Source organism: Saimiri boliviensis, chromosome 8, assembly GCF_048565385.1.
Source record: "Saimiri boliviensis isolate mSaiBol1 chromosome 8, mSaiBol1.pri, whole genome shotgun sequence".
Lineage (NCBI taxonomy): Eukaryota > Metazoa > Chordata > Mammalia > Primates > Cebidae > Saimiri > Saimiri boliviensis.
In genome coordinates, this window is record NC_133456.1 from 3,724,203 (window position 1) to 3,748,767 (window position 24,565).

The window sequence follows — 24,565 nt, forward strand, 5'->3', positions numbered from 1 at the left end:
CCAGTGGAAAGAATGAAGCAATTGAATGAAGGCTTGAAGCAGAGAGGCTAATGGAGAAAGGCAAGAGACAACCAGAGCAAGCATTCCCACCCTTTGGAGGTCAGGCCGTGTATCTTGCAACTGGCTTTCTAGAAGGCTCTCCCATGTGCCCATACATATAAATTCCTCATTGACTTCAGCAAATTTGATGAATTTCTGTTCCTTGCAACTTAACCATATTTAAACAAGGAAAATGTTCTCTTGTGATCCCTGAATACATACCAGGCTCTTGGGCAATATAAGACACACCGCACGACCCATTTTTATGGTCATCGAATGTAATCTCAGCCTTACTGGGGCCCTCAACAGCGATGGAGAGGCCTCCAGCACCTGCTTCCCGGGTCCAAATGCTGAACTCAGCTGAGAGCAAAGAGACACCTGGTTAGAGAGTAAGCCCTGCAGAACACCTGCCCCTCTTCCATTCTTGCTCAAACTTGCAGTGCTAGGTTTAGTTTGTTGCAAGCCGCTTCCTCTTTCTCTAACCCCAAGCAGAACCCAAGCAAGGTCGATCGATGAAGTTTCCTAAGGATCACTATCGATAACTAAATTCGTAAGACATCTGGAGTCCTCTGAATACATCTTAACCAGCTGGGTGCAGTGGCTCACGCCTGTAATCCCAGCACTTTGGGAGGCCAAGGCGGGAGGATCACATGAGCCCAGGAGTTCGAGACCAGCCTGAGCAAGATAGTGGGACCCCCATTTCTAACAAACAAAAAAAGAAAGAAAAAAAGAGTATCAAATGAAAAATTTTAAAAATGAATACGCCTTAACCAAGCCAGAAAAAGATGAGATTGTTCCATTTTTTTACCCACAGAGCTTCCCAACAGCAGCAACCATAGAAAAAAATGCTGAGTCAGTTCTGTAGCTTTCTAGTGTGTTTCACAGAACATCAGCCCTGTGAGATGCTCTGGAAACAGTATTACTCTGCTCCCCAGTGAGAAACTCAGGTGCACACTAAGAAGTTACAGGCTCCAAGGAGGCTCCCAGTGATAAGCCTGTTTGGCTTTACGTAGGTGAGCAAAGTTTAGTCACAAAGTGTGCCAGACTTAGTCACAGATGCCTTGTTTTAAAGAATGCCCCTTACCACCACCTATCAGAAGTCTTCTCTTTAGAACAGGGCAAAAAAGTATGTGGGTACTCACACTGTCTGGGCTCAACTCATATTCTTCCCAAGTGAAAGAGCTGCCGGGAATGCTCACCTGGGACTCCTGCTTCTCCTCTCTCCAGGCCGGGGCCTCCTGCCCGCACCTTGTGGGCGCCTCCTTCACCAAGTGGCCCCACGGTGAACTGGAAGGGGCTGCCAGTGACATGCTGCCCACGGTACTTGACGCTGACCGTGTGAACGCCCATCTCCTGGGGCACGAAGCGGACGCAGTGCGAGTTCTTCCCCATGGGCACAATCTCTGCTTCCGTCACACGGCCAGAGGGGCTGGTGACGTGGGCCGACATATCACTGCTTTTGATTTCTGAAAGAGGAAGGGAGGTTGGGAGAGAGAAGACGGTTAGGGTAAGGGCCTGAGGCAAGGCAGGACATGCAGGGCAAGCAGCTGAGAGCAAGATGTGTGCAGCCCGGTGGACGAGGGGTGCCCAGGCTTCCTTCCCTTCAGGCTGGGTGCCTGCCCTCCTGTGGCCAGCATGGAGCAGGCAGGGCCCTTCAGGCCACCCATGCTAGGGGCACCTGAGACTTCTTGCCAAAGGTGACATGGTCATCCATCATGCATATACGGGCTCCATTCCACAGTAGGTAAATAAGAGCCGTCATCCCTTACTGTCAAGAAGCTTTGCCATTTCTTTTAGGCAACAAGACAAAGTTAGAGAAAAAGGTGAACATATGTCAGTCCCAATGGCAAAGGGGAAACCATGCGTGAGCAAAGCTTTGAGCACACCGAAGACCAGGGGCCACACTCTCAGAAAAGCGGTGCCTTGGGTCACCAGCACTACGACACAAGACCACATCACTCTACGTGAGCTGCTCACGTCATGCCAATGACTGTGCCTGCACTGCCATGGTGAGGCCAGGTGGCCGCATGCGGGGCACGGAGTACTGCCATCACCTAGAGCCAGTACGAAACTGCACCCTCCAGCCCCACAGGATCTGGGCAGAGCAGCTCATGACTCTGACCCCTGAGGACAGAAAAGGGAAGGGAGGTTGAAAAGAGGGTCACCCATGTTATGAACTGAATGTCCTTGCCCCTCCAAAATTCAAATATTGAAACCGTACCCCGCCAATGTGATGGGATTAAGAGGCAGGGCCTTGGGGAGGCAATTAGAATTAGATGAGGTCATGAAAGTAGACCCCCTGTGATGGGATCAGTGGCCTTATAAGAGTCCAGACAGCTTGCTCCCTCTGCTCTCCACCATGCAGGAATACAGGGAACGCTGTCGGTCTGCAGCCTGGAAGAGGGTCGTCACCACAATCTGGCCACGCTGGCCCCTGATCCTGGACTTCCAGCCTCCACAACTGTGAGGGATACAGTTCTGTTGGTTGCCACCTAGTTCAAGTTATTTTGCCCAAACTGACGAAGATGCCCCACAAAACCTGGGTCTGGAAGATTTCTGAAGTTAGTGAGCCATCCTCCATTCTAAGGAGGGGATCTCCGCAAGGATCATTTGGGTAATGAGGGGAAAATCGAGCCTCACCCAGAGTCATCTGGTACTAAGTAACTAAAAGAATAACAAAATGGCCAAGAGCTGGAAGAGACTTAAAAGAAAGGGAAAACGTCCACACTGCGCAGATACTTGCTAATTCCTCAAGAAACGAGCAAAGAGAACAGAACAGATATTTTGCAAAATGAGAAATGTAAAAGCAAATGAAAACACAGTACACATCACTAGCCATCAAAGCTGTGAAACTGAAACACTGGATGCCATATTTTTCCATCAAGTTGGCCAAAGTGAGAAGGAAAGACAGCACCAGGGCTGGTGGGGGAATATGGAGAAATGTGGAGGGCGGTATGCCAAGGCGTGGCAGCGTCTGAAATGCACCAGCCCAGCCCACTCCTGGGCATCCGGCCTACAGCTTGAGCACAGGGTGGTGGATGTCAGAGCAGCCCTGATGATGGGGGCTGAGGCAGAGATGAGTGTATGTGAAATGACGGTTGATGCCATCTAGACATGAAAAGGAATCTCTTTTTTAATATCGCCAACAGTTCCATTGAACGAAATGGCATTTTTTCAGGGTCATGAAAGAGATAAGGTGGATGTATAATTTTTTTTTTTTGAAATGGAGTCTTGCTCTGTCACCCGGGCTGGAGTGCAATGGCACAATCTTGGCTCCCGAGTTCAAGTGATTCTTCCACCTCAGTCTACTGAGTAGATGGGATTACAGGCACCCGCCATCATGCCCAGCTAATTTTTGTAGAAAGGGGGTTTCACCATGTTGGCCAGGCTGGTCTTGAACTCCTGACCTCTGGTGATCTGTCCACCTCAGCCTCCTAAAGTGCTGAGATTACAGGCGTGAGCCACTGCGCCCGGCCCAGTATAGCTCTTGTTAAGTGATCGTGTCTCAACTCTATAGTAATGAGGCTTTTACCACATTCTGATGTGACCTGACATTGATGTGACTACACAAGAAGAACCCGTTATCTAAAGCCAAGAAGGCAGAGTCAACAGCTAAGTGACATGTTAGGAAGGATGGGGACGCAGTGTAGAAAGACGGCCCCCTCTCCAGTGCTCACAACACAAGCTCTATCTGAAGATGACTTAGATTTCCCTTCTCTGTAGAATTTGGGCAAGTCCACAGGACATGTCAACTTCTGGGCAGAGGAGCCTTAAAACTTTCACTCCCAGTGGCTTCACTCTAGAAGGATTTTTTTTTTTTTTTTTTTTAAATAGAAAGACCTTGGGCCACATTTCAGCCAGACCGTATGGCTTGTTGACTGGCTAATTGGGGCCCATGAGGAACAATTCGCTGCCAAAGGACTAGATGGGGCCCAGCTAGATCTGCAGCCCAGCCCTCCTTCTAATTTCAGGAATGAAAGAAATACTGGAAGGATGCCACTGGGCTGCCACCTCTTAAATACTTCCAGACACTGGCACCGGCTGGGCCCGTTCTTTCACTGACATGATTCTATTTGACAGATAGTAAATCTGAAAATCTAAAAGCATATCTATGTTTCTCCCATGTGACACAATAAAGCTATTTTTATTTGGAAGAGGAAAAAGGTAGCGAGGTAAACAGATTTATTTTTCTTGGACGAGCGTCTGTGAAAATAAACACAGAAGAAAATAATGAAATGAAGTGAAATGAAGATGTCAGCACAGCCGACTTGGATACTATGTTCAGGGCCATGCCTGAACTTGGTTCCCAAAGGCACCCGCTGCCCTGAGGGCTGGAGCCAAGGCTTCCCTGCCCCACTAGTCCCCAACACCCACCTGGGATTTTCAGGTTCAGGTCACAAATGCTCCCGACAGTGGCCACAGACGGGGCCCGACTGGTGCGGGTGATGCTCTCTTTGACTCTTCCCTCCCCGCTGATCTTCACAGTAAATGGGCTCCCAGGCACGTGCTCGTCAGCGAATTTGGTGGAGACGATATAAACTCCAGGCACGGTGGGGAAGTAGGAGACTTTGCAGGTGCCGTCTTCCAGATCCTCTGTCTGGATGTCCACCTTGCTGGGGCCTTCCACCGCCAAGGATATGCCACCATAACCTGCAACACAGCAGCCCCAGGCTGTTCTGACAGCCTCCTCAGGAAGGGGGAGCCAGATGAATGGAAAAAGGACATCTGATCCTTAAGGTTCCATCTATTTCTATATAGCGGAAAGAAAGTAAGCGGTGGCCTTGTTGGCAGAGCCCAGAGGGGGATGGGTAGGTTATGGGCCCTGAGAAGTCCTGCAGTGAAACAACCTGCTGAACCTGGTTTTGACCAGCGAACCCTTTCCTCAAGGGTATTTACTAATATCTCACAGAGAATGTGTCCTGTGCAAACAGCAGCGGAGGACATTCTGCCCTCATGTCTCCAAGAAGGGCACACACCACCTCAGGGGTTTATCCCCAGCCAGACCTGAGACTCTGAATTTTTAAACAGCCCCTGGTTGCCTCATCCAGGTCAGCAGACTGAAAGGTTTAACAGGGAGTATCTTCCAACCAAGACCAGAAATTCTCCAGCTCTCTCCCCTGGGCTAGAATTTGTCTAGAATTCACCACTGTGGCCATCCCTCAAGAAAGCAGATGACTGGAGGCACTGGGGTGTGACGAGCTTGGAAGAGACACAATCTAACTCAAACCATCTCCAAGAGAGAATGGAAAGAGATGCCTCATTTCCACAAAAGTTCTGCTCAGATGACCGTGGTCTTGGCCAGCCGACCCAACATCCTTTGCCTGGACCCTGGGAAGCTGAGAACAAGGGTGGCAGATCAGATGAGGGAACAGGGGTCTTCGAGGTGCCGTGGCTCTGGGTTCAGATCCTAGTGCAGAGAGGACTCTAAACCTTGCAAGCCTTAGTTTCATCATCTAAAAAACAAAGATAATCTCATTTCACCCGTAGTCATGAGGCATAAATGACAATGCAGGGAGAAGGACCTACAGCTTGAAGGATGCTCAGAAAGGAAAAGGAGTTGGTAGGATGAAAAGATGAAGCTGACTGAGCAAAAGAAGTCAGTTCCCACAAGTTCTGGGCCTCTCCCCTGGGACCACAGACCTGCATCCCTTGTGTCCACGATGAAGTCAGACATCTCGAAAGTCCGGCCTTCTGACAGGCCACGGCCATAGACTTTGGCTCGGCGGGCGTCACCAATCTCAGACTGGACCACCATTATGGACACGGGGCTGTTGGCCACATGGTTGCCATTTTTCTTGATGCTGACCAGGTGTTCACCCACTTCCCGGGGGATGAAGGAGATGCCTGGACCAGAGCACAGATTGGAGTTTGTAATGGATGGCAGAGAGGAAGCAGGAGAGAGACACACTCTCAAAAATAGAAATATGACCCTCTTCCTGATATCCAACAACCCAGAGTATCTCAAAGTGTTGACATCACCGTACGGAAACACGCTTGGACGTTTATCACGCGTGTGACCCAGCAGGTTTACCATATCACACTCCATTGTGCTACCAATTTCCCAAGAAAGGACTGCAGGAGTCCCTGTCTCCCACCCAAGATGTCCTGATTCCAGCCAGGAAGGGTAGCCTAGCTCACCAATGTGGTTGTTGGGCAGCCTCTTCAGCAGACAGGGTTCGTCTCGGCCAGACGGGGCCTTAATGCTGGCCGTCAGGCTGCTGAGGTCAGTCTCGCTGATGTCGAGCAGGAAGTCAGCGGCCGAGCCCAACTTCACCTGGGAGCACCGCCTGCTGTCATCTGGGAAACAAACACCCGCCCCCCACACCAAAAGGACTCGAGTTACATGTGGTCACTGCGGCTTCTCAGAGCTGCCAAGCCATATGCCGTTCACAGATGAACAGGCAAGAACTAATTACACAAAGTTGAGTGAAAAAAATGGGCCTTGGACATGGAGTAGACCCAACCAATGAAGAGTGACGGGATTCATGCCTGCTTGCAGCAAAGACAAAGTGCTGGCAGGACCCGGAGACCTGCGTCCTCACGGACACCTTTTAAAGAAATCTTTGGGCCAGGCGCATAATCCCAACACTGTGAGAGGCTGCAGCAGACGGATCACTTGAGGTCAGAAGTTTAAGACCAGCCTGGCCAACATGGTGAAACTTCATCTCTATTAAAAATACAAAAATGAGCTGGGTGTGGTGGAGGGCGACTGTAATCCCAGCTATTTGGGAGGCTAAAGCAGGAGAATCACTTGAACCCAGGAGGTGGAGGTTGCAGTGAGCTGAGGTCACACCACTAAACTCCAGACTGAGTGACAGAACAAGACTTTATCTCAAAAATAAAACAAAATATAGGAATCTTTGGTAGTTGAAGGCACCTCGTACCTGCCTGGCATGGCTGTGGGCATTTCTCAGGTAAACAATAACCACATTCCACACAGTACTACTGGCTGCTTCACAGACAGGTCTAAACACTGTGGGGACAGGGACCCTGCCTTGTGCATCATCCTTATAACCCACTGAAAGCATCATGTGAACACAGCAAGGTGAGGAGCATGGGCTTTAGAATTTAGATAACCTGGATCTCTTCACCCATATGCAAACTTGGCTACACCACTGCTCTACAAAGCCTCAGTTTTACCATCTGTAAAAGGGATAGCAGAAAATTTATCTAGTAGTGACGCAGAAAGGCATCTCTGAACTCATGCACTATTGCAGTAAGTATGCAATCTTACTTTGCATACTTACTATGCAGTAAGTATGCATCTGAGAGCTTTCTCTTTGCACACTATAGTCACACTTACTATGCATACTTACTATGCATACTTACTATGCAGTAAGTATGCATCTGAGAGCTTTCTCTTTGCACACTATAGTCACACTGGCATGATAACAGTGTGCTCCAAATATTAGCGTTTGCTTTTTCCTGGATTATCAGCAAGGAAAGAATTTAGCCAGCCCAAAATCGGACTTACATCCCCTGCTCCTCCTTAATGAGTCTCTGTGAAACCTAAACTCAAAGAGATGTCTAGCCTGCTGCCTGTGGTCTGATAAGGAGGGTAGCAGTCAGGGGCAGCCATATTTCTCATTAGGAAGCCCCCACAATCCAGACAACCCTACCTGTGATCTTGGCTGTGAAGGGGCTGCCAGGGATGTGCTTGTCATTGTATTTGACCAGAATGCTGTAGTCGCCTGGCAAAGTGGGCAGGTAGGTTACTGTGCATGTTCCATCTTTATTGTCAATGCAGCTGATTTCTGCTTTTGAGGGGCCCTCAATAGCCAAGTCCAGACCACCTACAAGTAGGAACAGGGATGAAGGGGTGTCAGGGAGAGTTTTCTTAAGAGTATCCTTGTAACAACTCATACAGGGCAGCCCTGATTCTGGGGACAATGGACTAATGCACTCCATGTGAGCTGTGGGCAAAGGGGCGTATGTCAGAACAAAGTAGTCCACGTAGTAAAAACATCCATGGAGAAGAAACCCCAAATGTCTGAGTTCTTCACTGCAAGAAACCCTGGCGCTCTCTCTACTCTCAGGATGCATGGGATGGGAAAGGGAAGGAGCCCGGCATGTCAATTACACATAGGAGATGGTGGGCGCTGGGGGGCAGAGATGATGGATTGTCCTTGCCCATTGGGCACTGGCTGCCATCATGGAAATTCCACTAGAATCACAGATTTGGGAGTCTCCATGAATACCACAGGGATGGGCACAGAGCTTTATCAAAAAGAGCCACTCAGTAAGTCATGTGGTCTTGTGGATACATGTGCAAAAAGAACAAAAACATTACCAACCAAAACATACTTAAATTCCAGACAAGTCACATAAAGTATTTCATAGCATGAATCTGATTTCAATTAGAACACAAAGGACTTCAAAAATGTCTGGTCTGGTTAGAAAACAAAGCAGCTCTACAGAAGAAACAGATTTATACGAGAAAAAAGACAAGACAAATACTACCATTCAATTGTCTCCTTTTTAAAAGCCGCCCTGGAACCCTGTACACCTCACCCTCCGAATGGAAGGCTGGAGGCTTATAAACACGTAAACCACACAGTACCTTCTCCTGCATCCTCCGTGACGATGGTGAAGGTGGCAGTTTTGTTGGCCACTCCGTACACGAGGCCTGGACCATATGCAGAAACACTTCCACTGTTGGGGTAGTTCACATAGAACTGGAGTGGGCTCTCTGGGTTACAAAGGACACAAACAAAACTGGTGTTCATTAAGAGGTGACTGAAGACCTCGGACAACCAGCATCTTAACACTCACCTGTCCACAGGTTTGGCGCCTCCTAAGCAGAGGCAGAGACAGAAAGAGATGCAGGTGTACCCACACCTCCATCCTAGGATACCAGAGAGGGTCTACGCAGTATTATTCCTTCAATTGCAACATAAGAAAAACAATCCTGGAGGCTGCTCCAAACGAGGGAGGGGGCTAAGGTAAGGTAATCCAGCTCAACCTGACAAATAAGGAAGAAACTTCTGCACTGAGTGGTGAAAGGACCCATGGCCAGAGGGAAGGTAAGTGGAAAGAGCTTTTGGAAGGCCATTTGCCCATGCTACCGAAAATGCAAGGAGTCAACCCCACAGTGGTTTTCCCTATCCACCCCGACTCCTAGCCCCACGTCAGCACTTTCATTTCTGCAGTGTTCAGGTACACATCAGGACCAGTGAAATAAATGCAGATCCACTCATGGGCCAGTGAGGAAGACCCGTGTTTACTAACTTGAGAAATTATCCATAATATGATGCATTAAAAAGAAAAAAAGTAGCTGGCACGGTGGCTCACCTGAGGTCAGGAGTTTGAGACCAGCCTGGCCAACAAGGCAAAACCCTGTCTCTACTAAAAATACAAAAATTAGCTGGGCATGGTGGCACATGCCTGTAATCCCAGCTACTAGGCGCTGAGGCAGGAGGATTGCTTGAACCTGGGAGGCGGAGGCTGCAGTGAGCTGAGATCGCACCACTGCACTTCAGCCTGGCCAACAGAGTGAGACTCCATCTCAAAAAAAAAAAAAAAAAAAAAAAAAAAGAGCAAGTTGCTATCAACTATGAATACTATTATGCTATTCCTTTAAAAACAAAATAGAACAAAATTGTATGCATGTTTGTAGATACAGAGAGAAACATCTGAAAAGATGCATAACTCACACCAGCAGCGGAAGTGTATGGCAGATGTGAGAAAGACATTTTTTCCTCTCTCTCCATCTGCTGGTTTAGAAAATTTAAATAGAAGCAGGCAATACATTTTTTGCCTTAAATAAATATTATGCACACACAACTAAAGAAAATGCCAATCTCAGAGAAATATTTGCGACTCCTATCACAAAGGGCTTATCTCTGTAATGTTTAAATTGCTCTTAGAAACTATAAGACAAAGACCAGTAACCCAATAGAAAAACAGGCTGTGGATACAGACGTTCAGTTCACAGAGAAAGAAAGACAAATAGACATATGGAAAGTTGTGCCGTCTCATTCACAAGAGAAATGTAAATAAAGCAACGCTGAGACTCTCTTTTTTTCCAACCATCAGACTGGCAAAGATCCAACAATTCGATAGCATATTCTACTGGCAAATTTGTGGAAAAGAAGGTGCTCTCCTCCATGGCTGGTGGATATATGAATTCCAACAGCCCCTCTGAAGGGCAGTTTGGCAAGAACTGTCACAATCATAGATGCCTGCACTGGGGTCCCAGCAGTGCCTCCTCTGGTAACTAAATCTCACAGATACACCTTCGTGAGTATGAGGTGACTAGGAGAAAAATCGATTTGTTGCAGCAAGACTGGGGACAGCAAGGGCAGGAAGAATCAAAACGCTCTCCCATAGGGAAATGGACAAACACGTAATGGTTCGTCCACATGAGGGAAGCCTGGGAAGATACTCTCTTACATATCTGCATTTCCATTGGCATGGAGAGTCTTAAAAATACTCTGAAATTGCCAGGCATAGCGGCTGATGCCTGTAATCCCAGCACTTTGGGAGCCGAGGTAGGGGATCACAAGGTTAAGAGCTTGAGACCAGCCTGATCAATGTGGTGAAACCCCATCTCTACCAAAATTACAAAAATTAGCCAGGTGTGGTGGCACGTGCCTGTAATCCCAGCTACTCGGGAGGCTAAGGCAGAAGAATTGCTTGAACTCAGTAGGTGAAGGTTGCAGTGAGCTGAGATTGTGCCACTGCACTCTACCCTGGGCGACAGAGTGAGACTCTGCCTCAAAAAAACAAACAAAAAAAAAAAACAAAAAAACCAGCTGAAATTGGCCAGGCATGGCAGCTCCTGCCTGTTATCCCAACACTTTAGGAGATCAAAGCAGGAAGTCTGCTTGAGGACAGGAATTCAAGATCAACCTGGGCAATATAGTGAGACCCTATTTCTACAAAAATAAAATAAAATCTTAAAACTCTGAAGTTGAACATTAAAAAAATGTATGACAGTCTGGTTCAAGGAGAGGGCAGATGGGGGATATGGGTGGGAAGGAAACCTTTCTCCCTATCATTTTTATTTTTGAACCATGAGAATGTGTTACATACTCAAAATACTAAATTAAAAAACAAATCTTTAAACAACTACAAAAAGAAAAGAGTGAAACAGTAACATTGTGCCGGTCGGTGGCCCACGAAACCCGAGCTGGCTTGCCTTGTCCTCTTCCTCCGCCTCTGACCCCGCCCCAAGCTTCCAGGCCACACAGGGCTCTGCAAGCCAGGCTGGAAAGTCCCTCACCATGCCTGACATTTTTCTCCCAGCTTGACCTCTGGCCACACTCCGCATAGTGACAAAGATAAACAACCACAGATCCAAAGGCTGGCACTGTGACCCAAGACGCTGAGCCACATCATCCCTCTTAGAAATCAGTTGGAACTGCTGGGGTCCCAGGCTGTTTGGTTTCACAGGGGTGCCGACGCTGCATTCCCCAGCCTGCTGCGGAGAGCCGCTAACCTGCACAGTGGCTGAGGAGCGTCTATTTGCAGGCTGCTCGGATGCCTCGAATGGTGGAGCCCTGCTGGGCCTGCTGAGCTCAACTTACCAGGGATGTGGCTGCCCATGTATTTGATGTGCATCTCGTGGAGCCCGACCTCAGTGGGGGCGTATCTGACAGTGACCGTGCCGTCCTTGTTGTCCACAATCTCAGGTGTGGCCGTCTTCCCAGAAGGCATGTGGACCTCCCCTATGGGACACAGGGAGACAGGGCAATGACCCCACCAGCGGCCTTCCCCAGAGAAGCTGAGCCCAGGGCACAGGTGTATTCAAAATCAAGGTTTCTAGACCCAAGAATATTCATTGCTGCCTCATTCCAGTCCCACAATGAGAGAGACCATTTGCTCTTTTTTTTTTTTTTTTTTTTTTTTCAGTTCCATTTGGCATCACAAAATATAGCAGGCAACTCCTGAGTAAAGACTTTTCTACAACTGGCAAAATCACGTTCAGAAAGGACTCGGCAGACCATGATACCAGCAGACTCGGTAGAACATCAAACCAAAGAGAAGCAGGCACTGAAAAGAGGCTGAGAGGAAAAAGGAACTCCTGCATGACAGACTCAGTGTCAAAGTCACATCTGGAAATGTCAAATAAGAGAAGGCAGGAAGAAAGAGCAAACAGGAACCCGACAGTCATGAGGTGTCTAAACACAGCAGTGTTTCACCTAGAGAGAATCATGCGCCTGCTCCAGAAAGTAATTCGAGCTGTCAATGAGCCACTTCTTCAGAGAAACACACACATGGCATATTCTGTAGTTTCAGGACCTTATGGCCCAACACCCGGAACCAAGAACTCGTGACCCTGGGTTAAGGAGTCCGAGGTCTGGGGGACAGTGGACACACCTCCCTGGCACCATTCTGGGGAGCTCATGAGAGCAAGTGAGAATGAGATGGTCTTCACGGCAAGTGCTTACCAGTGATTTCTCCTTTCCTGACGGCAAACGGAATGACCAGGTCAAAAGGCTTAAATCCCAGGCCGTTCATATCACTCACTGGTACATAGGCCTCTTCGGTTACCTAAAAACAGAAGGCGGTGGTTACTGCATCAAGCAGACAACAGCAGGAGCTGCTGAAGCTATGTGGGGCAGAGCTGCTGGGAATTCTGCAAACCAGTGAGGCCAGGATGTGGGAATGTGGCTGCCCGTTGTGGTATGGGCTTTGTCTAAGTGACTCCAGCCTAGGGTAGAAACTGAGGGACTGGAGAAGTTACGCTGACCAATTGTTAGTAATCACTTGGGAGTCTGTAAAATTCCCAGCAGCGCCAAGGGAAAATGGAAAAGTGAGAGACAGCCATGTCTATGAGTCCCAATAGGCTCCATCTGGAAAGGTTTAGTTGCTTGTGGCCTGGAAAAGAAGGTGCATTGTAAGTGGCAGAGAGTAGCAATGGGTGGCTTTCCCCTTAAACAGAAACTGAATGTGCAAGTGGCGGCTTTGAGAGGCAGCAGGCGGGCCGCAGACAGCTGTCCGTCTTTCTCTTTAAACACGGAGAGACAAACTGCACCCAGCGTGATCACAGACACGACGGCTGACGATTCATGGAGCATGGATGGTGACGCGAAGGTGATCTTACGACAGAAAAAGCAGGGATCATCGTGATGGGCAGATCAGTGAGGGACACACCAATGACCAGGACACCCACAGGGCTTAAGCAATCCCAGAAGCAGATGGCAGCTTTTCTGAAAAGAAGGCTGAGTAAACACAGAAATGCAAAAAGGAAAAAACCAAAATTGTACCCAGGGCCTGAATCCAGGGGGACATGCATTTACCGGTGCCTCCTCCACGGCTGTGACTTCCCCATCTGTGGCCTGGTCAGTGGCAAATGGAGATTAGTTGGGAACCATACTGGAAGGATACACTCAGTAGACTCTACTGCCACAGAGCTGCTTCCCCCATGGCCCCATCTTGAACCACGGTGAGCTGCTCACTTTAGTGAAGGACATTTTCTTACTGCCCTTTTGGAAGGCAAGTTGGTGTCCTCTCTTTAACTGTCAGATGCACATGCCCTGGGAGCCAACAACCCTACTTCTAGCACGCAGACCTACGCTGGCAGGAGGCTCCATAGGTAAGCGATGCGCGTAAGGACCCTGACTGGTGCCGTCTGCGGTTGTGCAAAACCAAAGCAACCGAATATCCATCTGGAAGGGGTTTGGTCAAATAACTTCTGGTGAGTCTGTCCCATGGCACACAGCAGTTGGGTCCAGTGAATCAACATGTACGGGTATCTGTGGCATATCGAGGGAAGTAAGTAAGGTGCAAAAGCAGTACGCATGGTGTGACCCCAGGCATGAAATTGAGATGTGTGAAATGTAAGCAGGTTAAAAACTAACATGAGGCATCTCTGCAGCACAGAATCAGAAAAAAGGTCTCTTTTTACTTGATAAATGTCTACTGTGGTTATTTAATTTTTTTTTTTTTTTTTTTTTTTTTTTTTTTTTTTTTTTTTTGAGGCAGAGTTTTGCTCTGTCATCCAGGCTGGAGTGCAGTGGCACAATCTCAGCTTACTACAACCTCAACCTGGGCTCAGGGGATTCTCCCACCTCAGCCTCCTGAGTAGCTGGGACTACAGGCACACACAACCACACCAGGCTAATTTAGTTTTTTTGTTTGTTTGTTTGTTTGTTTGGTAGAGATGGGGTCTTACTGTGTTGCCCAGGGTGGTCTTAATAGTCCTCTCACCTCAGCCACCCAAAGTGCTGGGATTTCAGGTGTGAGCCACCATGCTCAGCAGTTAATGTTTTTAAAATTGTTTATAAATTCATTTTTAACAGATCTTAGATTTAATACTCCAGGTTGGACGCGGTGGCTCACGTCGGTAATCCCAGCACTTTGGGAGGCCGAGACAGGTGGATCACTGGAGGTCAGGAGTTACCAGCCTGGCCAACATGGTGAAACACCGTCTCTACTAAGTATACAAAAATTAGCCGGGCGTGGTGGCAGGTTCCTATAATCCCAGCTGCTTGGGAAGCTGAGGCAGGAGAATCACTTGAACTCAGGAGGTAGAGGTTGCAGTGAACCGAGATCACACCACTACACTCCAGCCTGGACAACAGAGTAGGTTTACAGCTCAAAAAAGAAAAAAAGAAGATTTAATGCCCCTGATTCAACAGAACCAATGGCATGGCAAGGGAACCCCTCTCAACACCCTCTTCTGTCACAAGAAAAACAAGAATTGGAAGGCCTTCCCCACAGCGGAAGACCTATGTGCCCATGCTAACTGCTTTGTGTGTATCTTGGGATCTGCAGAAAGGCAAAGGCAGCTTTTTGAGCTACATTTGGAACAGCCCTGTCCTCTGCCTGCAGGGGCTATGACACATCAGTCAGAAGAAAGATCTTTCAATGGCTAAGCCACGGCCTTTGGTCCAGGACTTCTTGTCATTTGTCCATAACTCCATGTGCTGTGTGTGCAGTCTTTTGATTAAACCACTCTGTGGGGCTTCTTGAGACATTTGCTATGACTACAGTGCTGGGTGTTGGTGTCCTTTTGGCCTCAAACTTATAGGGGAAGCAGGGAATTCACCCAACCAAAGTCAATGAACAGTCAGCCCATATAGGTAAGGTTCTCTCCCTGGAATGAGAGAATAAAGACCCAGCCAGGTACTGCGAGTGATCGTTCCTTTCTGCCTTCAGCAGTGGTCGGGGGGCAGTGAGTGAACACAAAGTATTCTTGCTTTGTGCATATTCGGGGGCTAGGAGACACTTACTCTTATTGAGTTTGGAAGCCTCCACTTCTGCAAAAAGGGATCTTAAGTTCCTAGCTACAAGAGAAGGTACTCTGACTTTCTCACTTAGACTTTCCCAATGTGCTCTTCTCTTACCCACAACTTACTGCACCCACAGACCCATGAGCACTGCCCGGTGGTTGGCTGCTCTTCCCTCCTACCCAATTCTAACCAACCAGATAAAACCCACTACGGGTGAAAAACAGATTCTGAAAACTATAACTGGTACCCTTCTCTGTGAATAAAGACATCAACTTCCCAGCTGTATTTCTTTCTTCCTACAGGAGAAAAACACTCTTAAATGAACAATGTCAAAAGTTGACAAGTGGGTTTACATACTTGAGACATAAAAGAGCTTCCAGATCTCTGGTGCGCTGTTTACAGATAAACGAACGTCTACGGAAGGGAACAAAGCTACAACAGAGTATAGACTGTTTGGATTTAGACTGTTTGGAAGAAAGTCCCTGAGCTTCTGTTGGGAATGGAGTCTGCTGCACCTCTCCACGGCTGCACAAAATGAAATAATTAGAAGGTGCTTTGTAGGCTGTGCACAAGACCAGGTCATTAAGGGCCTAAGAACCCTGTGGTCAAGTGTGGCTGCTGACCGCAGCATCAAAGGACACCAGCAAGGATGACAGCAGGGCACTTGGTGTCTGTCTAGACCAAGCACACCTCATCTGTAAAAAAGCCAACAGTGCTTGGTTTTGAGGGTTAAGTGAGGTAATGCTCCTAAGGTTTCTAACCCCTTTCCTGGTTGAAAAATATTCAGAGGAAGACTATTATGCAATAATAAAACTAAATAATCAGACGAAGATCTACCAGTCACTCAGAATTGAAAATGAAAGACCTTGGTCTTTCACTAACCCAGGTGTTTGCACGATTTCCTCCTTTTATTCCAGATGTTCCTAGTGCGAATGACAAGGTATTTCCCCCTCAAACAGAAACTGTGAATCTTTCCAAAACACAAGTGGAGATACTTTGAGTCCTGGGATATCAGCGTCAAGTCTCCAAATAAAAGAGCATCAGGAAGCTGTCTCCTCCAGCCATGGAAAAAGGCCATGAAGACGGAAGAAGGAAGAGCTGGCAGGTTAAAAACTTGTAATGTTTGATGTAGAAACATTTTTGTAAAGGTGTGTTTTTCTGAGAAGTTATCTTTCTAAATGCCTGGGCTTGGTCCCTTATTATGAGAGACACTTTGGTGGCCAGTAAGACTCTCTAAAAGTCTTAGAGTCAAAGGGTCTCTGAGTTTCTAGAGATTACTCTGGGACTCTACAAGGTCACGACTGCTTAACGAAATTTTTTCCAAAGGGAAAAAAAAAAAAAGTGGAAGAGGATATACTAATCGGGGTTCAACAGCAGCTGTTACAGTTTCCACCAATAACAGCATGCTCTGGAGAAGGAATTTTCCTTACCATGACAGTGAAGGGGCTGTTGGGAATGTCAACACCACCGAAGCGCACATAGATCACATAGGTGCCCGGCTTGGCAGCTGTGTAGAAGATGTCATAGGTTCCATCTTCATTCTCGATGACATCGGCCTCGGCCTCAGTGCCATCTGGGGTCAGAACCGTGCAGGTCACTTTCCCCTTCCCGGCAGTCTTGGCATCAACCACAAAGCCTACTTCTTCACCAGTTTTCACAGTGGAGGCGATTCCAGGACCTGGACAAGAGTTCAGGGGAAGAGAATGGAAGCATCGGCCATGGACACGTGTCCTGGAGCCCCAAGAACAAACCACACTCATCCATGCTGTCTGTGCCTGTGAATGTAAGGCCTTTGACTGCTGCCATTCAGAGGGATATCCCAAAGATTCCCCGCATCCGGTGTTGCTCAAAGGATTACCTCATCCACCACTTACTAAATAAGGAGCATCTGGAAGCTCTGAGTGTTGACTAAAAGTCAGCCCTGGTTTGCCAGCATTTAAAGGTATGGATGAAAGTCAACTTTCAACAGCAAACATATTGGGCATTTTCTTAAGTGCCAGGCACACATACAGGTGGCCAAGACACAGTCCCTGCTCTCAAGATGCTCACAGTCTAACAGGGCCGGACACCAAGAATGACAGTTCCAGTTGTAGTGGAAATGCTGAAGAGGAATTAAGTTACAGAAAAAATAACAAACTCCTCAGGGAAGTGTCCAGCAGTATATCGAAGCAAAGACGCTAAGAATTTATATCCCAGGGTTGCCGCACTGACAAAGGGCTTCCTAAAGAAAGGAAACATGACTGAACCCGGAAGGATGGGTGCTGTTAGCTAAGGGAGACTTGCAACCTCTCCCCAATGACCGGTCTCTCTCTGACTTTTGGTGCCCCTTGGCACAGGATCCATACATCAGTAAATGCAGAAAAGCCATGAACTAAAAGCACATTGGCAAATATGAGCCAAGTGTGTAGGAGTAACAGGGAGAGTGGCAAGAACAGTTTGTTCAAGGAGTACTGGAAGAAGAGAATGGAGTCAATCTGTGGAAGGCCCTGAATGACAGATCAAGAGGTGTGGCCAAAAGGCAAGTATTCAGCTCAGGACTCTGCCTGAACGGGGGAGGAAATAAGGCCTGGAAGGCAATAGGGAAGTCCCCATCCAACGTTAACATGCTATCGATTAGTAAAGACGATCTGGTTGTCACTGACAGCTGCATAGACCTAGGAGGCGGTGCATTGGCCAGCATTCCAAAATTTCTCAATTTTTGCCATGGGTGAGCCAAAAAGGGCCACGCTGAGCAATTTACTACCTTGCCCTGAAAGTCCAGATTTTCTCCATTCAAAGAAAGATGGGCTGCGAGAGAAACAGAACGCATCCAGGGTGGTCTTGTGTTTAGTGCTCTTATTTAAAGAGAAGTAAATCGGTCTCATTTTAGAGATGGGGATTCTTGTGTTAAAATCTGCTTGAGCAGCAGTACTGAACTGCCCAAGGGCTGTTCTTTTTTTTCTTTTTTGAGACGGAGTTTTCGCTCTTGTTACCCAGGCTGGAGTGCAATGGCGCGATCTTGGCTCACCGCAACCTCTGCCTCCTGGGTTCAGGCAATTCTCCTGCCTCAGCCTCCTGAAGTAGCTGGGATTACAGGCATGCGCCACCATGCCCAGCTAATTTTTGTATTTTTAATAGAGACAAGGTTTCACCATGTTGACCAGGATGGTCTCGATCTCTTGACCTCGTGATCCACCCGCCTCAACCTCCCAAAGTGCTGGGATTACAGGCTTGAGCCACCGCACCTGGCCTCCAAGGGCTGTTCTTAAAAACTGAAAAGACTTGGCCAGGCACAGTGGCTCACACCTGTAATCTCAGCACTTCGGGAGGCCAAGGAGGGTAGATCACTTGAGGCCAAGAGTTCGAGACCAGCTTGGCCAATATGGTGAAACCCCGTCTCCACTAAAAATACAAAAATTAGCCGGGCATGGTGGCAGGCACCTGTGGTCTCAGCTACTCAGGAGACTGAGGCTGTAGTGAGCCGAGACTGTGCCACTGCACTCCAGCCTGGGCAACAGAGCAAGACTCCGTCTCAAAAAAAAAAAAAAAAAGTAAGATGTGACACTCAATAGTTGTGTCTTAGAAACTGAAGGAAGGAGGGAAAAAAAAAGAAAGAAACCAAAGAACTGTGATGCTCAAATATTCACGGAGAATTCCTGAGAGGTTTACACATGCATGTTGAAAAAAACCTAGATCCTCAAATGTGTTTCTCTAATGCTGACCTGAAATGCTCCCGAATGCATCCTGAGTAACTAAACTATCTACTCATGAAAGGCAGAAATTTGCTGCTTTTCATGGGAGCGGCCATCAGAGTTGGGTTCTCAACAAATGTACCTACTTCAAAAGCATATAATAATAGTTACCATGCACCTGGCACCGTGCTAAGTATTTTTCATGCCTGACCTCATCTAATCTTTGCAATAACCCTGTAAAACAGTCTCTGTTCCTTAGAAGAGCTTCTTGGATCTAAATGTTCTCAAAAAAAAAAAAAAAAAAGCTTCAATCTATGTCAAACTGAAATTCAGTGAGGTTGAGCAACATGCCTGGATTATGTAGCTTGTAAGTCACAGAGAGGGGTGACAGCCCAGCTTTCTGACTGCAAAGCCTGTGGTCCTGACCTTGAGATGCCCTGTACTCACCTGTGGCCAGGCACTTGCTGGCATCGCCCGTCTGTGTGGCTCGGATGCGATAAGGAGAAAGTGGGATGTCGTCACCTCCGTAGGTGACCCCAATCATATAGCGTCCGGTCTTGTCTGGGATGTAAGTGACAGCATATGTGCCATCTTTATTGTCATGGACAATGGCTCTTTTGGGTTTTCCCTCTTGGTCCTGTGGATCATAGAGAAATGCTATTTAGGATGTTGTCAAGATGTAGAAAATATTCATGGAAAACCTTGACACATTTTCCTTCTTAATTAGTACCTCTAGAGAGAAGAGACAAAATTGATAGCTTAATACAATCTAGTTTTGTTTTGGTTTTTTGGTAGGGACAGTAGAGGGTCACAGATCCCTTTAACGCCGTGATGGATGTGGCCAATTTTCCGTAATTTTGTTGTCCAGTGAACCAATAGCGTTTTAGCTCAGAACCTTCTGAAATGTAGGGAGGGGAGGAGGCAAAGGTTCCTGCTCACACACCACCACATCCAGTCTCCTTTTTCTCTTTATTAACAGGACCCTAACTCTTAGCTAGGTGCACTGTTCCCAAAAGATGGGACTCCACTGCCTAGCATCCTTGCCACTAGGTGATGTGACTTGTGACGAACCCCTGATAAATCAGAAGGGAGTGGAAGTCTATGATGGACTTTTGGTAGGGCTGCTTAAGAGAGCCAACTGAGTAGAGAGGACTCCCTTTTCCCTTCTTTCTTCCTTCTTCTGGCCACCCACATGGACGTGATAGGCAGAGCACTGGCAGCCTTGTGGTCTGGGAGGAGATCTTAAGGGACAGAAGCCACATGCTAGGTAGAGGAGCAGACAGATGGAGCCGGCTTCCCGTGGCTTCTGGTGAGCTGCAGGGCACCCAGGTGGCTTAACCTGGGCTTTCTTAACAAGAAAGAATCATCTAATTTATTTCAGCTACTCTTACGGTTTACTGTGATATGTAGCATAACTTAGTCTTAACTGATCCAAAGAATAATTGAAAACATTTAAAAATAAAACATAGGGGCTGGGTACAGTGTCTCATGCCTATAATCCCAGCACTTTGGAAGGCTGAGGCAGGCAGATTGCTTGAGTCCAGGAGCGTTAAGACAAGACTGGGAAACATGGCAAAACCCCATCTTTGAAAGAAATAAAAGGCCGGGCGCGGTGGCTCACGCCTGTCATCCCAGCACTTTGGGAGGCCGAGGCGGGTGGATCACGAGGTCAAGAGACCGAGACCATCCTGGTCAACATGGTGAAACCCCGTCTCTACTAAAAATACAAAAATTTAGCTGGGCATGGTGGCTCATGCCTGTAATCCCAGCTACTCAGGAGGCTGAGGCAGGAGAATTCACTGAACCCAGGAGGCGGAGGTTGTGGTGAGCCGAGATCGCGCCATTGCACTCCAGCCTGGGTAACAAGAGCGAAACTCCATCTCAAAATAATTAATTAATTAATTAATTAAAAAAATTAAAACAAAGGAATAGATGCAGTAACAAAACATAGGAGATTCACCAAACAGTGGTTCTTGGAGCTACACCCTCCCATCTCTGAGGTGAACACACTTATTCCTCTGCACATTTACTGACTCTTTGGTGGGAAAATCTAACAAACACTTGCATTGAGTCAGAAACTGGTTATTGAAACCCTTGTTCTTAAATCTGGCCAGGAAATTAAGTCTTAAGATTAAGGTTTGGCTCAGAAAATAACTCCAAATTACCGTTATCTGGACAGCAAGCAGGCCTTCCCCGGCATCTCTGGCATCGATCGCAAAGTCCACAGGTAGACTGGCAGGCACACCATAGGAACTGAGGCCAGGGCCACTGGCGGTCACTTTGCTGGCATCATATGTGGGAAGGACCTTGACCTTGAAGGGACTTGATAGACACACACACACACACACACACACACACACACACACACACACCCCGGTCAGTAAGGATACATGTCAACCCAGCTACATCTGACTTTTCTCACACAGAAGAATGGGATTGAAAAGGGGGTTTCTACAGCAGATAAGACAGTGAGTTAATCAAGGTGCCCAAGTCCAGCGGAAATTTACAATCATGAGGTAGTAACCTTTATATGACAGATGGGGTTTGCCCTGAGCGACTGCCAAGGCAGCGGTCCCCAACCTTTTTGGCACTAGGGACTGGTTTCGTGAAAGACCCGTGGGCGTGGTGGGGGAATGCTCTCAGGATAAAACTGTTCCACCTCAGGCATTAGTTAGATTCTCATAAGGAGCACCCAACCTAGATCCCTTGCATGCACAGTTCATAATAGGGCTCGCACTCCTATGAGAAGGTAATGGCGCTGCTGATCTGACAGGAGCGGAGCTCAGGCAGTAATGCTCATTCAGCCATCACTGTGCGGCCCGATTCCTAACATGCCATGGATGTGTACCAGTCCACGTTCCAAGGGTTGGGGACCTCTGTTCCAAGGGATATAAATAGTTTAAGGAGGAAGAGGCTCCCAAATTAGTTTGGGAAACACAGGGTTAAACACACTTAGCCGACTTTTGTTATGCTAAGATGATGGTCACCAAATAGAAAGAAAATACTGGAACTTCTTCAGTTTTAATATTTTTATCTCATCTTATTCTATATTCTGTATCTGTAATTATTCTATATTTAGTATGCTTTATATGGCACATAATATATTAGTAAAGCAATATATAAATGTAATTTATAAATTATATATTTCTAAATAGAGCTAATATGCTTCTTTCTTTCTTTTTTTTTTTCTATTGAGAAGGAGTTTTGCTCTTGTTACCCAGGCTAGAGTGCAATGGGGCGATCTTGGCTCATTGCAACCTCCACCTCCTGGGTTCAAGCGATTCTCCTGCCTCAGCCTCCTGAGTAGCTGGGACCACAGGCACGCGCCACCATGCCCAGCTAATTTTTGTATTTTTAGTAGAGACGGGGTTTCACCATGTTGACCAGGATGGTCTCGATCAATTGACCTCGTGATCCACCCACCTCGGCCCCCCAAAGTGCTGGGATTACAGGTGTGAGCCACCGCGCCCGGCCTCTTTTTTTTTTTTTTGAGACGAAGTCTTGCTCTAGTTGCCAGGCTGGAGTGCAGTGGCGCAATCTTGGCTCACTGCAACCTCTGCCTCCTGGGTTCAAGCAATTCTTCCACCTCAGCTTCCCAAGTAGCTGGGACTACAGGTGCATGCCACCACACCCAGCTAATTTTTTTGTATTTTTAGTAGAGACGAGGTTTCACCATGTTGGCCAGGATGGTCTCAATCTGTTGACCTCATGATCCGCCCGCCTCGGCCTCCCAAAGTGCTGGGATTACAGGCGTGAGCCACTGCGCCCGGCCATGCTTATTCCTATATAAAATATTTGTTAGGGGGCATGGGTGAAAGTTTTCATCTTAAGGGGCATGATTTTTAAAAAGAAGAAAAGAAAACACTTAGAGATTGTTCTAAGAGGTGAGAAGCTTATGTAACATTTTTTGGTAATAATATGAACATGGAACAAGGTTTCTATTTAAAACTTTCTGGAAGTGCTATTATCAACCAAACCCTGAAGTAAAGACTTTTGTTGTAATCAGAAAACTACTTGCAGGTTCACCAAAAGGAAGCCTCTGATAAACTAATACATTCTTTATTTCTTCCATGATTCTTGACTACTATTACTACAATTTTTTTCTAAGAGCTGTCAGGGGAGGGTCTCTGTTGCTCCAGGCTGGCCTCAAACTCTTGGGCTCAAGTAATCCTCCCATCTCATTCTCCCAAGTAGCTGAGATTACAGCAAATGCCACCACACCTGGTTAGGATTTCTGGCTTCTTCATTTCAGCTCACCTTTAAACTAAAGATGTCTAAAGGGAATTGGGGGAATGAGACAGCCGGAGCCACAGATATCAAGGCTAGTGTGTGGCGACAAGTGGTGCAGGCTCTATGTAATACTTGCTGCCTCTACAGATGGGTGAATGGACTGATAGAGAAATGGATGGGTGGATGGAATGGGCTGATGGGAGAATGGATGAGTAGATGGATGGACTGATGCAGGGAGAGAGGGATGGATGCAAGGATGGATGGATGGATGGAGAAATGGATGGGCAGACGGATGGACTGATGGAGGAATGGATGGGTGGATGGATGGAGCTTACCTGCGAGGAATCTCTTCATCAGCATATTTAACTGATACCATGTAAGGTCCCTCCTGAGATGGGGTGTAGGTTACTGTATGTGTGCCATCTCCATTGTCCACCACGTTCACAGGCTCCACCAGACCTGAGGACAGAGATGAGAGGTTTAAGGAGCTGCCTGGCCTCACCTTTACTCCACCCTTGGCTGAATTTGAAATAGGATCACATCTATCCCCAAGAGCTATTGGTTTCCACTGATGAGTAACACAAAGGCAAGCAGCCATAATCATAGGCCTGAAAAAAAAAATCACAGGATCCCCAATTCATGGTTGCAGAGATGACCCCAAGAGATACCTTTAGTTTTTTGTTGGCTTACATATACTCAGTCTGCCCTAGAGTATAATTAAGGAGACTGCCTGTGCTTGCTGCTGGAGGGTGTACGTGGACGATGCGTGCTGCAGACACGCTATAAGCTTTCAAGCTGGTTAGGCATGCTTTAGTATGTAGCAATTTTACTCTACAGCTGAGACACTGCCAAAGGGTTCAGAACTCTGAAGAGCAAAACTTAACCAATAGGCAGTCAAGACTTGTGGCCGCTTTCGGGCAAAGACCACTGTGGGACCAGTATGCTGGGGCATAGGTACAGGGCAAGTAAGGGTGCCAATCTCACAGGGGAAGGGGACCCTCAAGGAGAAGCCTGTTAGAGGAGGACGTTAGAGATTATGCTAAAACATAATCAAGGAGGATATTAGAGATTACACTAAAACATAATCAAGGCATACATTGAGTTGCAGAGTCAGATCCCAGCTCCCAACGTGAGAGTCAAGGATGGGTCAACTCCAGGGTAGGTTGATCAAAGCATGGCATGCTCATTAAGCAAAGCAGATGAGGCAGGTGGAAGCCAATTTTAAAGTGAGGCCAGCAAGAAGCATTTGGCTTATATAATTCAGCAGCTATGGGAAAATGCAAACCTGTCTCATTAAAGTCACCCTTCGGGTCACCTTTAAAGAACTCTGAAAGGGCTTTCAAGGGGCTGCGCCATGACTGGGAATCCATTTCATCAGCTAAAATCAAAAGGCTGTTATTTGAGAGTCCTTCATAATAAGAGGCAGATATCCCAGTAAAGCTTCTC

At 47.3% G+C, this 24,565-nt stretch overlaps 1 protein-coding gene across 4 annotated transcripts in view; it reads right to left on the reverse strand.

The window, feature by feature from the left end:
* The window catches only part of FLNB (filamin B), a 174,289-nt gene that overhangs the window by 19,751 nt on the left and 129,973 nt on the right, over positions 1–24,565 (reverse strand). Inside the window, exons 26-40 of one of the 4 annotated variants that reach the window (XM_039477162.2) lie at positions 24,405–24,497; positions 23,455–23,578; positions 21,055–21,211; positions 19,337–19,526; positions 16,649–16,896; positions 13,251–13,322; positions 12,432–12,534; positions 11,568–11,708; positions 8,600–8,728; positions 7,659–7,832; positions 6,178–6,336; positions 5,680–5,883; positions 4,414–4,689; positions 1,239–1,505; positions 262–399 (exon numbers count right to left, since the gene is read on the reverse strand). In XM_039477162.2, coding sequence (XP_039333096.1) covers positions 262–399; positions 1,239–1,505; positions 4,414–4,689; positions 5,680–5,883; positions 6,178–6,336; positions 7,659–7,832; positions 8,600–8,728; positions 11,568–11,708; positions 12,432–12,534; positions 13,251–13,322; positions 16,649–16,896; positions 19,337–19,526; positions 21,055–21,211; positions 23,455–23,578; positions 24,405–24,497 — 2,475 coding nt within the window. The remainder of the gene's footprint in view (positions 1–261; positions 400–1,238; positions 1,506–4,413; positions 4,690–5,679; positions 5,884–6,177; positions 6,337–7,658; positions 7,833–8,599; positions 8,729–11,567; positions 11,709–12,431; positions 12,535–13,250; positions 13,323–16,648; positions 16,897–19,336; positions 19,527–21,054; positions 21,212–23,454; positions 23,579–24,404; positions 24,498–24,565) is intronic. The other 3 variants (XM_039477160.2, XM_039477159.2, XM_039477161.2) reach the window with 3 other exon arrangements.